At 42.0% G+C, this 16344-nt stretch overlaps 1 protein-coding gene and 2 long non-coding RNA genes across 4 annotated transcripts; all 3 read left to right on the top strand.

The window, feature by feature from the left end:
- Positions 1–38: 38 nt before the first annotated feature.
- On the top strand, positions 39–4016 carry LOC115129458 (uncharacterized). 2 transcript variants are annotated; one of them, XR_003863663.2, is made up of 4 exons: positions 39–284; positions 2618–2761; positions 3071–3117; positions 3259–4016. It is a non-coding gene; the product is annotated as an uncharacterized LOC115129458 (long non-coding RNA). The 2 variants fall into 2 exon arrangements; XR_003863664.2 differs by having other exon boundaries at positions 3009–3117.
- Positions 4017–8993: 4977 nt separating this feature from the next.
- On the top strand, positions 8994–10714 carry LOC115129453 (saxitoxin and tetrodotoxin-binding protein 1-like). The gene is made up of 6 exons (XM_029659809.2): positions 8994–9236; positions 9633–9775; positions 9889–9956; positions 10138–10263; positions 10396–10500; positions 10591–10714. Exons 1-6 carry the CDS (start codon positions 9102–9104, stop codon positions 10626–10628), a joined length of 615 nt encoding a protein of 204 aa, XP_029515669.1. The 5' UTR covers positions 8994–9101; the 3' UTR covers positions 10629–10714.
- Positions 10715–14442: 3728 nt separating this feature from the next.
- Positions 14443–15242, top strand: LOC135570052 (uncharacterized). Its single transcript, XR_010463414.1, has 3 exons — positions 14443–14516; positions 14614–14725; positions 14820–15242. It is a non-coding gene; the product is annotated as an uncharacterized LOC135570052 (long non-coding RNA).
- The last annotated feature ends 1102 nt before the right edge of the window (positions 15243–16344 follow it).

The following is a 16344-nucleotide window of genomic DNA, read 5'->3' as shown; positions in this document are numbered from 1 at the left end:
CTGATTTGGGTAATTTCGGTATTGCGTAACATGGGGAGAAACATTCTCTTGAAACACACCAGTCTTCCCTCAGTATACATTGAAGGTGATTCAGCTCATTGACAACCAACGCTTCCTTCTTGCTAAGACTTACTTCTCTGCAGGCTCAGTTTATCTTGATTTACACAATGTGTGTCCTCTACGAGGCCCTGCTCCTTGCTCTGTTGTCTGTGGGAACAGCAGCACAGGCCCCAGAGGATGGTGGACATCTGGTCAAACCGCTCGCACCGGAAGGCCAGCATACTGTGAGTACATCACCTACAGTTGAAGTCGGAAGTTTACATACATCTCAGCCAAATACATTTAAACTCAGTTTTTCACAATTCCTGACATTTAATCCTAGTGAAAATTCCCTGTTTTAGGTCAGTTAGGATCACCACCTTATTTTAAGAATGAAATATCAGAATAATAGTAGAGAGAATGTTTTATTTCAGCTTTTATTTCTTTCATCACATTCCCAGTGGGTCAGAAGTTTACATACACTCAATTAGTATTTGGTAGCATTGCTTTTAAACCTGGGTCAAACGTTTCCGGTAGCCTTCCACAAGCTTCCCACAATAAGTTGGGTGATTTGACTTTGTTGTCCTTATCTGAGGACAGCGCCCCACACCAAAATACTTTTCCTAACCAGCACAGGCGTCACAAAAGTAATAAATAGCGATAAAATAAATCACTTACCTGTAAAGATCTTCCTCTGTTTGCAATCCCAAGGGTCCCAGCTACACAACAAATGGTCGCTTTGTTCGATAAAGTCCTTCTTTATATACCAAAAATATCAGTTTAGTTGGCGGGCTTGATTCAGTAATCCACTCGTTCAACATGCATACAAACAAATCCAAAAAGTTACCAGTAAAGTTTGTCCAAACAAGTCAAATGATGTTTCTAATTAATCCTCAGGTTCTCTAATATCTAAATAAATGATGAAATTTAAGACGGAGAATAGTATGTTCAATAGAGAAGATAAATAACGAAGAGCACGCACCTCATTCACGCGCCAACAAGACAACATTTCTAATGAGAGACACCAAGCCAACAAGCCTGAAACCCTTTCTAAAGACTGTTGACATCTAGTGGAAGCCATATGAACTGCAATCTGGGAGCTGTTTATTTGTATATCCCATAGACAAGCATTGAAATGGACTGTGACCTCAAAAAAACATTTTCCAGGTGGATTTTCTTTGTTTTTTTCCCTACCATATCAGTTCTGTTATACTCACAGACATTATTTTAACAGTTTTAGAAACTTCAGAGTGTTTTCTATCCAATGCTACCCATGCTTATATGCATATCCTAGCTTCTGGGCCTGAGTAACAGGCAGTATACTTTGGGCACGTCATTCCTCCGAACTTCCGAACACTGCCCCCTAGCCCTAAGATGTGTCCTTAAGCCATTTTGCCACAACTTGGGAAGTATGCTTGGGGTCATTGTTCATTTGGAAGACCCATTTGCGACCAGGCTTTAACTACCTGACTGATGTCTTGAGATGTTGCTTCAATATATCCACATAATTTTCCTGCCTCATGATGCCATCAATTTTGTGAAGTGCACCAGTCCCTCCTGCAGCAAAGCACACCCACAACAGGATGCTGCCACCCCTATGCTTCACAGTTGGGATGGTGTTCTTCGGCTTGCAAGCTTCCCCCTTTTTCCTCCAAACATAACAATGGTCGTTATGGGCAAACAGTTCTATTTGTGTTTCATCAGACCAGAGGACATTTCTCCAAAAAGTACGATCTTTGTCCCCATGTGCAGTTGCAAACCGTAGTCTGGCTTTTTGATGGCGGTTTTTGAGCAGTGGCTTCTTCCTTGCTGAGCAGCCTTTCAGGTTGTGTCGATATAGGACTCGTTTTACTGTGGATATAGATACTTTTGCACCTATTTCCAGCATCTTCACAAGGTCCTTTGCTGTTGTTCTGGGATTGATTTGCACTTTTCGCACCAAAGTACATTCATCTCTAGGAGACAAAACAAGTCTCCTTCCTGAGCGGTATGACGGCTGCGTGGTCCCATAGTACATGGTCCTATTTTTTCTGAGGTCTTGGCTGATTTCGTTTGATTTTCCCATGATGTCAAGCAAAGAGGCACTGAGTTTGAAGGTAGGTCTTAAAATACATCCACAGGTACACCTCCAATTGACTCAAATGATGTCAATTAGCCTATTGGAAACTTCTGAAGCCATGAAATCCTTTTTGGAATTTTCCAAGATGTTTAAAGGCACAGTCAACTTAGTGTATGTAAACTTCTGACCCAATGGAATTGTGATACAGTGAATTATTAGTTAAATAATCTGTCTGTAAACAATTTAGTTTTAATGACTCCAACCTCAGTGTATGTTAACTTCCGACTTCAACTGTATATCTATAAAGTGGGCCTAAGCCATAGTGGTGTTGTGGTATGTTAGAAATAGTGATGATTTCCAATTTGTAAACTGAATCTAAAAGGAGTTTAAAAGGCATTTGACTCCAACTTATAGACCCGTGTTTATAGGCAGAATACAACCTCTGCCCTCAGGCACTATGCTCACCACACAAATAGAAATGTATGAAATTTAATGACAGACCAATACATTTCACCACAGATCTTCGGGAAGTGGGTTCTTCATCAAGGGTTTCCTGGACCATGAGATGTTCAATGCGATACTGAGAAAGACCAACAGCTCCTGGATTGAATTCTTTACCAGTTCCCACAACAAGATAGTCTGTCTCCTCCAGGGAGACCTGATGTAAGTTTATAGTAACTCTCTATAGCTTTGTTTCCAATCCCTTGTGTAATGTATTGTTAGACACAGTGGCTATGTGAAGAGACATATAGCTCTCAGATAAGCCTATTAAAAAGTGTAGCTATCTAATGATCATCTCATTTCCTTTGACAATGATGGAAAACTCCTCTGTCAACATCCTATACCAGATTTCAGATAGAAAATAGGCTGTTAAATTACTCCGAGAGTTGCTGTGTGTTTTCTTACATAGAGAATAATGTGACTTCCGCGGGACATTTACTGCAAACCTATCCTCTGTCTCGCCATGCACAGCAGGAGCACCATGGCCGGAGTGCATATCTGATCTCTCTATATCTTTGGTAGGTGTGTGTGCGCACATGTGCTATTGAGACGTCTCGAATGGCCAAATATTACCCAAACATTTACCCAGAAGCTTTTGAAAACCAGGAACCCAAGTCAATCAAGTCATGGAATCAACTAGTTTATTTTCCTCTTTCCAGGGAAGCCCAGGACACTGCCAGAGTCAGAGCTGAAGCATTTCTGGAAAGCAGCAGAATGCCTCCAGTATCCTCCGCCTGCACAGTATTCATTATTTACCCTAACCCTACCCTACTCAACAAAAGGGACACCAGGCAACATTTAGTATTGATTTAGAATGTTGTAATTTAACAGACTAGAATAGATCTCTATTGGCTGAGTCCTTGTGTGTTTAGAACCTTGTTAAAGTTTTCACTAACATCTCCTCTCTTCTCTCTGCAGAATTTGCGCTGAGATAAAAGAGAGCTTGCGAATTGCTGAATCTCAATATATAATATGGTTCACAGTAATATGGCTACTGATGATGAAATGGTTGCATGAATAAAATCATTTGGACTCTAACAAAAAGTTGGTGCTTCCTGACAATCCTTAGACAGACAGACAGACAGACAGACAGACAGACAGACAGACAGACAGACAGACAGACAGACAGACAGACAGACAGACAGACAGACAGACAGACAGACAGACAGACAGACAGACAGTAGTTTGTACACAGTGAGGTTGTTCATTAGAAAATGGGATTCACATTAAGGCCAAACACAAAGCTAAATTTCCATGCATAACCTTGTACTATGGTCCGTTACCAAAAACCAAACACATAGAAGACAGCTGCTCTAGGATTAAATAAACACAAAATGCATTAATCATTATCAAAGCATTTCTGAGTTCCTGAACGCTGTCACGGTACCCATGGTGGAATCCATAGCCCCAGGATCAACTCTATTCAACTTAAAGGGGAATAACGGAACATTTCAAAAATGTGTCTATGTTCCCAAACCTGTCTGACTCGTTGTTGGACTTTCTGTCAAAGTGCATACCTCTCTCATTCAGGGAGAGCGAGGTAGAGCTAGAGCGCGAGCTACAGTATGTCACAGAGTTATCCAGCCCCTCACTCACTGCAGCGCTAGATAGAACTTTGTGGAATAAGGAAATCTATGAAGAATATCAGCATTCTGTCACAGTAGGGGCAGACTGGGACAAGAATTCGGCCTTGGCATTTTATCCACACCAGCCCAGATTACTGCGTGTGCCACCAACAGTGGAGGCTGCTGAGGGGAGAACGGCTCATAATAATAATGGCTGTCGCGGCGCAAATGGAATGGCATCAAACACATGGAAACCATGTGTTTGATGTATTTGATACCATTCCACTGATTCTGCTCCAGTCATTACCACGAGCCTGTTCTCTTTAATTAAAGGTGCCACCAACCTCCTGTGGCCGCCAACTCACCCCATCCCGCACCATGATTGTTTTTTCAATAGAGATGAATTACATACATCTTTATGTGCACTAACTAGGCTAATTCATTTGGGGTTAAACACCTGAGGAAGTGGAAAAACATGAACTAGATCGCTAACTCTAAATCTACTACCCACTGCTAGTAGCCATGTATTCATCCAAGGGTAAATGTAACGTCCTAAAAAAAAAGTGTCAGTTGTAGGCTCCTACCCATGAAACCTATAGGCCTATGCCCTCGCAATGGCCGGTGCGCATATATCACGCACGCCGCGCCATATCTCAAAATAGTTGCTATTAAGCTGAATACTGAGAGTTGAGAAATAAAAATGATAACTACAGAAAGCTCAAGTTTCAAGTTTTATTTATGTACAGGATACACATGGTATACACTGTCTAACGACATGCTTACTTGCAGGTTACTTCTCGACAACGCAACAACAATAAGAAATAATGAAAGATGAGAACATGAACATAAAGTAAATGGCTCAGTAGAATAGAATAAACATTTTAGCATAAGTATAATACAGGAAGGCACAATTTATAGTCCAATATTTACACCCTTATTAGAGAAAGGAGGATTGGAGAGCAAGTTTTTAAATCGTGCAGTATTAGCAATACTAAATACGGGTGTGGTAGCAGCAATTGTGATGTGTGTGTAGCTACAATGTGTGTGTGGGGGGGGGGGGGGGGCGAGTACATGTGAACTACGGTGTGGAGAGTCAGTTCAAGTGGTCAGTAGTCTGATGGCTTGTAGATACCAACAGGTTCAGAAACAGTTTCTATCAGAACTCATGCTCCTATATCATTTGCCCTACTCTCTTCGACAGGGACAAGGGGACGAAGCTTTGAAAGGTGTATTTTTCCCAAATTTGCATGTTTAAATATTATAATTGTTTTTCTTCTCAGGAGCACATTGGGGAGAGAAGAGTGTCTTGCTTATTACAGCAGTAGGCTCCAGTGAAACAGGCACAGGGGCAGGGCACTCACTTTCATTACAAGAATCAAAAAGATAGTACACTTTACTGTTTGACCAAATCATGGTTTTAGCCACCCCAAAAAAATCGGAAGTTTTGAGTGAGGTGACAACACAGAATGTGTTCTTTCAATGTTTATAGTCACCCTTTCAGTTTCTTACAATCCATGATCTTGGCTGTCTAACTGAAGACAGAGTCGGATTGGGTGTCATTGCTGATGTTTGACTTTGAATGTGAGTTTGTGTGACATCAGCTGATTTCGACCCCCTCTCTCTCGCTCTCCTTCCCTCTCTCTCTACCACACCTGCTGTCTCGACCTCTGAATGCTCGACTATGAAAAGCCAACTGACATTTACTCATGAGGCGCTGACCTGTTGCACACTCTACAACCACTGTGATTATTATTTATTATTATTCATCGATGAACGTTTGGACAAGTTGAAGAACGACCTGGCCTTAATGGCCATGTACTCTTATAATCAGCACCCAACACATCCAGAGGAGGACGGGCCACCCCTCATTGCCTGGTTCCTCTCTAGGTTTCTTCCTAGGTTCCTGCCTTTCTAGGGAGTTTTTCCTATCCACCGTGCTTCTACATCTGCATTGCCTGCTGTTTGGGGTTTTAAGCTGGGTTTCTATATAAGCACTTTGTGACATCTGCTGATGTAAAAAGGGCTTTATAAATACATTTGGGGCCAACCGTTGCCCACTGATCAGCTAAAGGCTCATTATAGATTAGAAAAACACAGAAATTGCGCAAAACTCTGAACAGCCACCGGCCATGTCATGTCACTATTTCATTATTTTTCAACCAGCCCATTCAAGTAAAAATGGTCCACCCCATCTGGCATTTGCCAGAATTGCCAGATGGCCAATCCACCTGTGTCACAGCGAAAATACTACATTTGTGAAGTCCAAGCGATTGTGAGATATGGCATATATATATACATACATTTGTGATACATTTGAGTTGTGGGTTCACCATTTACCTGAGATCTCTGCCAAGCAAGGAGGAAAGAGGCTGACCTAATCCTGCCATCCACTTTTATCTTGCCACACTATTGGACATAATTTCACCTGCCCATCAACACTGTCCATCTTCCCTCCCTGACTGTAGGCTACATCCCTCATTGAAAACAAAATCATAAAACAAAAAATGTAAATGTTTAAAAATGTATACATCCCTCGTTGCATGGTGAGATCAGACATTACGGCTAAATATATCCACTAAAATGTGAGGGAAAGACTAGTAAATGCAACATAACGGCCACTTCATTGGATGACACATATGGGCTAAAATATGAATTTATGTAACAAATGTTTCATTAGATTGTAACATGGCTACAGTAGCCAGCTGACAGCGATGTCACGCCCTGATCTGGTTCACCTGTCCTTGTGATTGTCTCCACCCCCTCCAGGTGTCACTTATTATCCCTGGTGTATTTATCCCTGTGTTTCCTGTCTCTCTGTGCCAGTTCGTCTTGTTTGCCAAGTCAACCAGCGTTTTTGTGTTTCAGCGCCTGCTTTTTCCAGTCTCTCTTTTCTCACCCCCCTGGGTTTGACCCTTGCCTGTCCTGACCACTCCACCTGCCCCTGACCTCTCGCCTGCCTATCGTCTTGCGCCGTTTGGACTCTGACCTGGTTTATGAACTCTCGCCTGTACCCGACCTGCCTTTTGCTATAATAAATATCGGAGCTCAACCATCTGTCTGCATTTGGGTCTCGCCTTGTGCCCTTATAAGCGAACATATTCTTGTAAATGAATTTAAGTTGCGGGTACTGATGCACGCATCTATCGAAATGCGATTTATGCTCACTGTCCAAGTTTTCATTGGGGTAGATCAAATATGCTATTATTTCATTTATTATTAGCCTATATTTACATTTTCAAATTGGTAGAATAATGACAATCATTTACCAAATTTGGTTTGCAAGCCAGGGCCAAACTCTCTTTCTCGAGTGAGCAAGAGAATGTGATAATGTAGGATATATATATATATATATTTGAAGTATTCTTATAGTCCGTTTGCATCAAATACCCTACTCCTTGAAAGTCATGTATTGATGAATGATAACGGCAATCAACAGCCATATCATGGGAATAGGCTACGCGAAAGTTTAGAAAGACAGAAGGCTGACACCTGGAATGATTTGATTTGGATGGATGGTTGACATGACAAAGGTAGGTGGATATTTAAGCGATATGGCACGAGGGGGTGTGGTATATGGCCAATATACCATGGCTAAGGGGTAAACTTAGGCACGACGCATCGTGGAGTGCCTGGACACAACCCTTAGCCGTGGTATATTGGCCATATACTACAAACCCCAAAGGTGACTTATTGCTATTATAAACTGGTTACCAACGTATTTAGAGCAGTAAAAATAAATGTATTGTCATACCGTGGTATACGATCTGTAATATATTGCTGCCAGCCAATCAGAATTCAGGGCTCAAAACACACAGTTTATAAGTAAGCAATAAGGCCGGAGGAGGTGTGTTATATGGCCAATATACCACTGCTAAGGACGACACAAGCGACTGGTTTCCAACGTAATTAGAACAGTAAAAATAAATGTTGTCATACCCGTGGTATACGGTCTCATATACCACGGATGTCAGCCAATCAGCATTAAGGGCTCGAACCACCGAGTTTATAATTTCTTATAAAATATGGGTGAAACTTTGCTTCGGTATACAGTTCTCGAGCTCGTTATGTGTGTAGCTTCGCGCATCGGACTCGAGCCAGGGTGGACTCGCGCCAGGTAAAAACCTTAGCCTAATGCGCAATATATTCGAAAATTCAAACAAAATACACCAGCGACATCATTTAGGAGATTAAGGTTGTGAACACAGTTTTGAACATCAGATCGACAATTATATTCTAGTGTATTAGTGTGGCTACGATGCCATCATTAGAGCACAGCGTGATCTGCTTGGTTTCCAGAGCATGGAAAGAGATAAATGAAATAGGCTACTGCCGAGGTCTGATGATGCGTCTGTGACAATAGTAAAAGTCGTGTGTTGTGTTGGGGGATGCGCTCAAGTCTGAGGTAGACAAGTTTGAAACCTTCCGGTGTTTTGTGTTTATGAGGAGCCTCCTCGTGTGTGTTGTTGCATGAGCTGGCTGCTGTCTCCTCTATAAGCAGAGATCTCAGAAAAGGTAAAACTGTGAAACCGCGACCAAATATATCACAAAATGTATTAGCTATGTCTCACAATGGGGTGTTTTTGCTGTGTCAGAATGTTTCTATATTTCGTACATTTGCATTATTCAGCAAAGTTCTATGTGGGGGACCTCGTAACCCTGTGACGCACTGTAGCTCGCTCTCCCTGCGTGAGAGGTGCGCACTTTGACACAGTCCAACAAGTCAGAGGGGTTTAGGAACATAGACACCGTTTAGAAATGTGCCGTTATTCCCCTTTAAAGGCACTACCCTGGTCAAAGGTAGTGCTCTATATAGGGAATAGTGCCATTTCGTACGCAACCCGGATCACCCTGGAACACACTCAGGACAAAGTCAAACCACAGGCTGTAGCTATATTAGAGGGTGGTTCTGTGGCTCCGATAAGGTTCCAGTTTCCACCATGTGTGTTGTGTACTACTACGGTGTGGCTCTGCTGGCAGTGAGCAGGGTGACCGCGGCACCGACGACTGAGCCACCGACTGAGGAGGACTGTGCTAAAATGGTCAAACCACTCCCTGCCGACAAGCTCAACACGGTGGGTGTCAGACCTATACTTTTTTAAAGGAGTGGGAATTGATATTTTCTGATTTGATTGAAGGCATACTGAGAAAGGATGGAAGGGGAAAGATAGAGGTTGTGTCAAAGGGCAGTAGGAGAGATTCATATCCATGCTGACACTGAAGACATGGATGCCAGAGGCTGTAGCATCACCACTAGACTACCCATGACTCTTGCCATCACCTTGATCTTGCATATTGTATATAGTCTTTGGTAACACTTTACTTAAAGCTGGCAGTTATGATGCTGTATTAGTTATTATAAAAATCTATGAGCCGTTATGTGTTTAGATCAGGCTTATAATATGTCATGTCTATGTAGCAAGTTCTCAACTGAAAAAGTGAATGCCAGTGTGATGTATGTTTCCCTACAGGTCTTCGGTGAATGGATTCTCATCGAGGCGTTTTCAGATGATGAAGGTTATGCCGAAAAACTGAAAATGGGAAAAAGCTCCAAGGTGGAACTACGAGCAACATCAAGCGACAAGAGTGTGCTTTTCAAACAGGGAAACATGATGTGAGTGGCTCCTTACTCTACTGCTTTGTCATAGGTTTGATGAACACATCTGGACCACTGACAGTTATGAGACAATCTCTGAATCTAACAGGACATATCCTCTTATCTTTCAGCGATGACACCTGTGTTAATTACTCCATAATGAATATGTCCATTGTAGAGAACACCATACAGCAGTTAAGTAAGTCAGATCCGTACCTTTCCCTTTCAAGTGTTAGTGAAATACTGTACTGTAGCTAAATATGTAGCTATCCCAGACCAGAAGTGGTTAACGGGCTGCTTCAATTCATCCTAAACTAATGGCAGATTATCAAATAGAATGCTGAGTTAGTGTTTTTTTTTTTTTTTTTTTTTACATATAGAGGATAATGGAATTTCCAAGGCACACTTCCTGCAAGCCTGCCCTGACTGTCTCGTCATGCACTTCAGTAACACCATTACCGTAGCAGGAGTGCCCATCCGAATGGTCCGATCTTTCTATATCTTTGGTAAGTGTGTGTGTGCTTTTGAGTAGGTGGTTGTGTAGGTAAAGTGGGAGTGGGGTGTTTGTAGGTGTCTATCTTTGTCAGAATTTACCCGATTGCTGTGTTTAAAAAGCCATTTTATTTTCCCTTTTCCAGGAAAGACTGGCAAACTGCATGAATCAGAGCTGGAGCCAATCAGAAAACAAGCAGAGTGCCTCAAGTTCCCTCAACCTGCACAGTTCATCTATGATGGCGTTGCAGGTACAATGTCTACAGATGAAATAACATCGCAACATTGACATTGTGATCCAAATCTAAATCTTTCTTTCCTTCATTGTCTTCTCTCTGCAGAGTTTTGCCCCGAGACAAAGAAGAATGAGACCAAATAAAACTAAGAGCTGGAATATGGAAAACTGGAGCTATAATCATGTTCACAGGAGATATTGTTAGGAGACATAAAACTGACTGAAATATTTTTCTAGTTTTTATTTTATTTTTTACTATTAATGGTGAAATCTGTGCTGTTATGGGTTGTGTCTCACTCACTCAGACTCAAACATTGGTATAACTATATAACTATAACTTGACACAAAATCTAGCAGAAAATCAGCCTGTTTGTATGAAGCCTGTGTTTCTCAACATCTTTCATTCATAACCTATTGACATGTCTATGTTTTTGTCTGTAGTACCTTGCTATATCAAATCAATTGTGTAGAAAAAGTAACCACACTGGAATAAAAAACACACCGTTCCAAAAATACCCATCAGGTGGGTTTCAAAACACAAGAGTAGGTGAGCAGAGCGGAGCTGCAGCAGAGGAGCGTGTCCAATTTGACTGGAGCGTGGAGCGAGCTGGCCTTCTTTCTGCGTTAGCTACTGTCATCTAGTAGGCTAAATATTTTCATAAAGAAATGATAAAACACACAGGTGAAAAATCAAGGTGATTTACAAAGATGAGGAGGACCAAGGAGCAAGAGGGACTGCGGTCATGTAGTGTCCACAACTACATATTCATTGTGGAATCTGAAAAGACGGGTATCTCGAAAGCATGATGGTGTACTTACTAAGTGCACATGCTAACAGAAAGGAACAATTTGGGTAGCTAAGTCTGTCATTGTAGCAAAGTATTTATAAACTAAAAATCAGATCTCTTAAAACTTTTGTTAATTTTCATTATATTATCTATACAATAGGCCACCATTGACTTTCGCCCAATAGTGTAACGGTTTTCATATGGTGAAGGAGACTCGGACCAAAATGCAGCGTGTAGATTGCGATCCATGTTTTAATAAACAAACGTAACACGAATCTAATACAAAACACTACAAAAACAATAAACGTAAAGAAAACCGAAACAGCCTATACTTGTGTAACCTACATAGACAGGAACAAGGACACTAAGGACAATCACCCACAATACAACCAAAGAATATGGCTGCCTAAATATGGTTCCCAATCAGAGACAACGATAAACACCTGCCTCTGATTGAGAACCACTTCAGACAGCCATAGACTTTCCTAGAACACCCCACTAAGCTACAATCCCACTAACATACACACCAAAACCCCAAGACAAAACACACCACAATACAAAAACTCCATGCCACACCCTGGCCTGACCCAATACATCAATAAAAACACAAAATACTTAGACCAGGGGCCTGTTGCACAAAAGTAGAATTAAGACATCCGGGATAAATTACTCAGCTGAGCTCAATGAAGCCAAAACATGTGCGTCCAGGCTTAATTGGTTGCACAAAGACCAAGCCAGGATGAGCAGACACGGATTCATTAAGCCAGGTGAAACCAATCCTGGATAGGTGCGCGCTCACGGCTCACTCAAATAGACCCCGCCACAGATCACAGATTAACTGATTTACCATGGCAACTAGAGCCGCGTACTTTTCCCCGTCGGAAGCACAAATCCTCATGGAGGCATACGAGGAGGTAAAAGATATAATTAAGAAGAAAGGCAACACCGCCACAGTGATAAAGCAAAGAGAAAAAGCGTGGCAAAGTATTGCAGACCGCCTGAATGCGTAAGTAGTGCACAATTACACACTCACCGCTCCGCTGAAACATCACAATTACAATTCAAATATTTAATTCACATCTCCAAAATGCAGTTGTACTGTAATTATGAAACGTTAAATTTTTAATTGAAATGCACTGCAGATATGAGTGAAATTGTGTAAAGTAACTCCATCACACTGTATAAAGCTATGATACATTTTTTGATATTTTTACTGAAAACAAGACAAAATACCAAGTAATTTTTGCAGTGTGACTCCATTAAATGTGTGTGTGTGTGTAGATTAAACATGAACGGGCCAAAACGGACATGGCAGCAGGTCAAAATCAAATACAAGAACATTCTGCAGAATGGTATGGTCCCTGACTAATATTTAACAAAGCACAAGCATATATTGTACCCAGAAGGTGCCTGCTCACACATTGTCTGTACTGTTTTAGCAGTGAAAAGAATACCCACAGACAAGGCACGGGTGGTGGGTCACCAAAGGCTGACCTTACCCCAGCAGAGGACATGGCCTTGGAGCTAAATAAAGGCAGGCCCGTCTTAGAGGGGATCCCTGGGGGAAAGAGACGAGCATAGGTTCCTCCCAAGATGCCACCCGCTTCATTCAAGGTATGTCCTTCCATCTCTACATGGGATACAACCACATTCATATTGAATCAATTTGGACTGTCTGACTTTGGTTTACCTATTGCCTTGCAGTGCCTGGCAGCACTGTGTTCCTGTTAGAGCCACCAGCACAAGCACCAGACGATGCTGATCCAGTGAGTACTCCATCAAAGGCTTACTGTAGGCCTGGCATGTCTTGTCTACTAGCTTCAATATGAATCCGATTAAATGTGATAGGGTGAAGGCCCCAGTGCAGCAGCAACAGCACATGATGGAGACGATGATGAGGAGGAGACCATCTCTCTGGATTCCAGAAGGCATGAGGTATCATGTTAAGACTGTGAAAGTACTATTTACTCTACAATGGTGAGGAGTCCTCATCAAAATCAAAAATCTAATTTTCTTTTACAGGACCCAGATGCTATACAGTGGGAAAACCAGCCTGGCAACATAGTGCGTATTAATAAAGGACACCACATCCTGCCAAATTCCAGCTGCGCTAATTGTATTGTGTTCACAGAGCTCACAAGCTATCAGAAAGTTGTATGGCAACCACCTCCGGCGCCAAATAGAACTGGCAGACATAGACATTCAGTACAAGAAGAAAAATATGGAAAATCTTGCACTGGAGTCCGAAATAAAAGAGGACAATTAGGAAACTGGACCTTGAAATAAAAAAACTTGAGAGGGAGGTGAGATATGCCTTCAATGTACACTGTATGCTAACTGTAACACAAATGTATTAATCATTATTTTTTTCTTTCCTCCCCCAGCTCCAAGAAGATGACACAGCTCAAAATAAAAATTAGGTATATTCTCGTAAAGTCAAGTGAGCCATGACATATGAGCTCTTGTTGTGAGCACACAGGACGGTGGCATCTTTCTAAGGTTTTTATTTTTTCCCAGCAATCAGTACAACCAAGTCATCGTTATAAGGCATCGCCCTCTTTTGCCCACCCCCAGCACCAGGTGTGGCCACTAGCCTATATGAAGGCCCAAAATTGTGTGTTCCTTTCTGCTCTGACAATGGCATGCCCATTCGTGAGATGTGGTGGATGAAGAAGCACTTGTGCTGAGGAGAGCCTTCAGGCGAGAAGGGTCTTCAGGGACCCGGTTGGACCCACTGGCCTTCCTGATGACCATCTATATGAAAGATACAGGCTTTCTGCAGATGGCATCAGGTATCTATGCAGACTACTGGGTCCCAGGATTAAGCACCGCACTGCGGAGCCATGCACTGAGTGTGGAGCAAATGGTTTGTGTGGCCTTGCGCTTTTTGCTAGTGGAGCCTTCCTGTACTCAGTGGGGATGCAGAACAGCTGAACAAGGCCACAATTTGCTGCACAATAAGGAGTGTGTGTCTGGCTATCAAAGCATTAGCAGATGTCTTCATCTCCTTCCCTGGCCACAGAAGACTCTGTGACATCAAAGAGAGTTCTATAGGATTGCAGGTAGAGGATCTACAAATTACAGGACAACTGTTAACACATAGTAGGATACTCATTACTTTGTGTGACAGGTTTCCCCAATGTCATTGGTGCAGTGGACTGCACACATAAGATAAAAGCCCCCTCAGGTGCCCATGAGGCCGATTTTTGTGAATAGGAAATCCTTTCACAGCATTAATGTTCAGGTGAACATAACTTTTTTGATATTGTCCATTGACGAACACTCTGCATTGCCAGTGATGTGCATTGATTGGTGTAATATTCCTCATCTTATGATTTCAGATGGTCTGCAATGCTGACTGTGTGATCAGCAATGTTGTGGCAAAATGGCCTGGCTCAGTCCATGACTCCAGAATCTTTCGGGCCTCTGAAATCTATCAGTGCCTATCACAAGGTAAGCCACACAACCCCTATTTATAACCATCATGGCTGTGTCAAGAATATCACTGTGTTTATGAGGTAGTAATGATGAGATTTTGTGTTGACAGGTGAATTCTCTGGTGTGTTGCTGGGAGACAGGGGGTATGGCTGCCAGCCTTTTCTCCTGACACCTTTCACAGACCCCAGGAAGCACAGCAGGCCTACAACCATGCCCATGCCAGGACCAGGGCCAGAGTTGAAATGACCTTTGGCCTCCTGAAGGCACGCTTTCACTGCCTTCACAAATTAAGGGTCAGCCCTGTTAGGGCATGTGATATTACTGTGGCTTGTGCTGTCCTCCACAATGTGGCCTGCCTGAGGAAGGAGAGGGCCCCCAGAGTGCCACCAGCCATGGACTGGGACAATCGGCAATCTTCCCTGATGACGACGGTAATCGGCTGCTGAGGGGACCAATATGTGTTGAATTATTTTAGTTAGTATGTGTGCTTTCAATTTTGGTTAAATATGTCCTGCGGTGGCAGAGGAATTTGGGTTTTGGGTTCGTTTTTGACGGGTTTGGCCTCTTATGATGATTGTGCGGTATACTGTGTGTAATACAAGGTTGCAGGGAGGCTACTGCATCCATTCATTTGTCTGTTCAGTTGATGTGTATGGATTTGTCCTGCATTTATTTTAGTGTGCAGACATGCAGGGTGTATTATATACAGACCTTTGAATGTGTATGTATCATTTTGTATAATATGCTTGGATTCTGTGCTTTCCATCTTGTAGAGTCACTGTGACTTCAGTTTCGAAAGGAGCTGATGGTTTACCTGCTTTGTTTTGTCCTTATTCAATAAAGGAACATAATGTTACACATTGTGTTTTTATATTCATATGGAATGTGTATTTGTTTATATGACAGAGTACTAGGGGCCACACTGAAGAAAAGGGATAAAGTCATACATTTATGAGGCTGGTTCTTTCTGCAGAAAAGCTACATATTGTTTTTACAGTTTTGATACTTATGACAATGTGATACTTAATATTCTGGCATCAGCATGCTCTTTGTTTATGAAACCATACTGAAGTACAATTTCAGGAAATGCCCCACATCTGTCAATTTAACAACTGTCCTCCTTTAAAACTGGTTACAATATTATGACTTGTGTTTTTTCCCTCTGTGGCCTAATATTCTATCATTTTATATATAGCCTTATAGTCTATGGGAAACTGTAAATTATCTAATGATAGCAACATCTAAAAATCATTTTTATCCAAAATCATTGAAATTAATGATCACAAACGTTTAAATAATAACAGTGGGTCTAGTTATGTGATAACAATGTATAGTGAGCAGTGAAATAACTATTGGTTTCCATTTGTGGTGACTGCTGACTGACATTAGGGATGAGATTAAATAGATCCTGGAATTTAGTTTGGTCTGGAGCAGGCTAGCTCCTAGAATAAATCTCCATGGGTAATTTATACCATAACATATCCTCCTGCCCCTATCCATCTTTAGTGCAACCGGATTACGGATCAATTGAGCCAGGATCACCAAGATATCCTGGCTTAATCCATATCCTAGTTTTGTGCAACAGGCCCCGGGTCGGAAATCATTAAACAGCGTCGTGTCCGGCCTGGGGCCTG

Source organism: Oncorhynchus nerka, unplaced genomic scaffold (assembly GCF_034236695.1).
Source record: "Oncorhynchus nerka isolate Pitt River unplaced genomic scaffold, Oner_Uvic_2.0 unplaced_scaffold_1141, whole genome shotgun sequence".
Classification (NCBI taxonomy): Eukaryota; Metazoa; Chordata; class Actinopteri; order Salmoniformes; family Salmonidae; genus Oncorhynchus; species Oncorhynchus nerka.
This window is presented reverse-complemented; position numbering and strand designations above follow the sequence as displayed.

Excerpts from the sequence above, each read along its gene's own strand:
- LOC115129453 (XM_029659809.2), top strand. The coding sequence starts at position 9,102 with ATGTGTGTTGTGTACTACTACGGTGTGGCTCTGCTGGCAGTGAGCAGG. Across the intron at positions 9,237-9,632 it reads CTGCCGACAAGCTCAACACG|GTCTTCGGTGAATGGATTCT; the intron begins GTGGGTGTCAGA and ends GTTTCCCTACAG. Across the intron at positions 9,957-10,137 it reads GAACACCATACAGCAGTTAA|AGGATAATGGAATTTCCAAG; the intron begins GTAAGTCAGATC and ends TTTTACATATAG.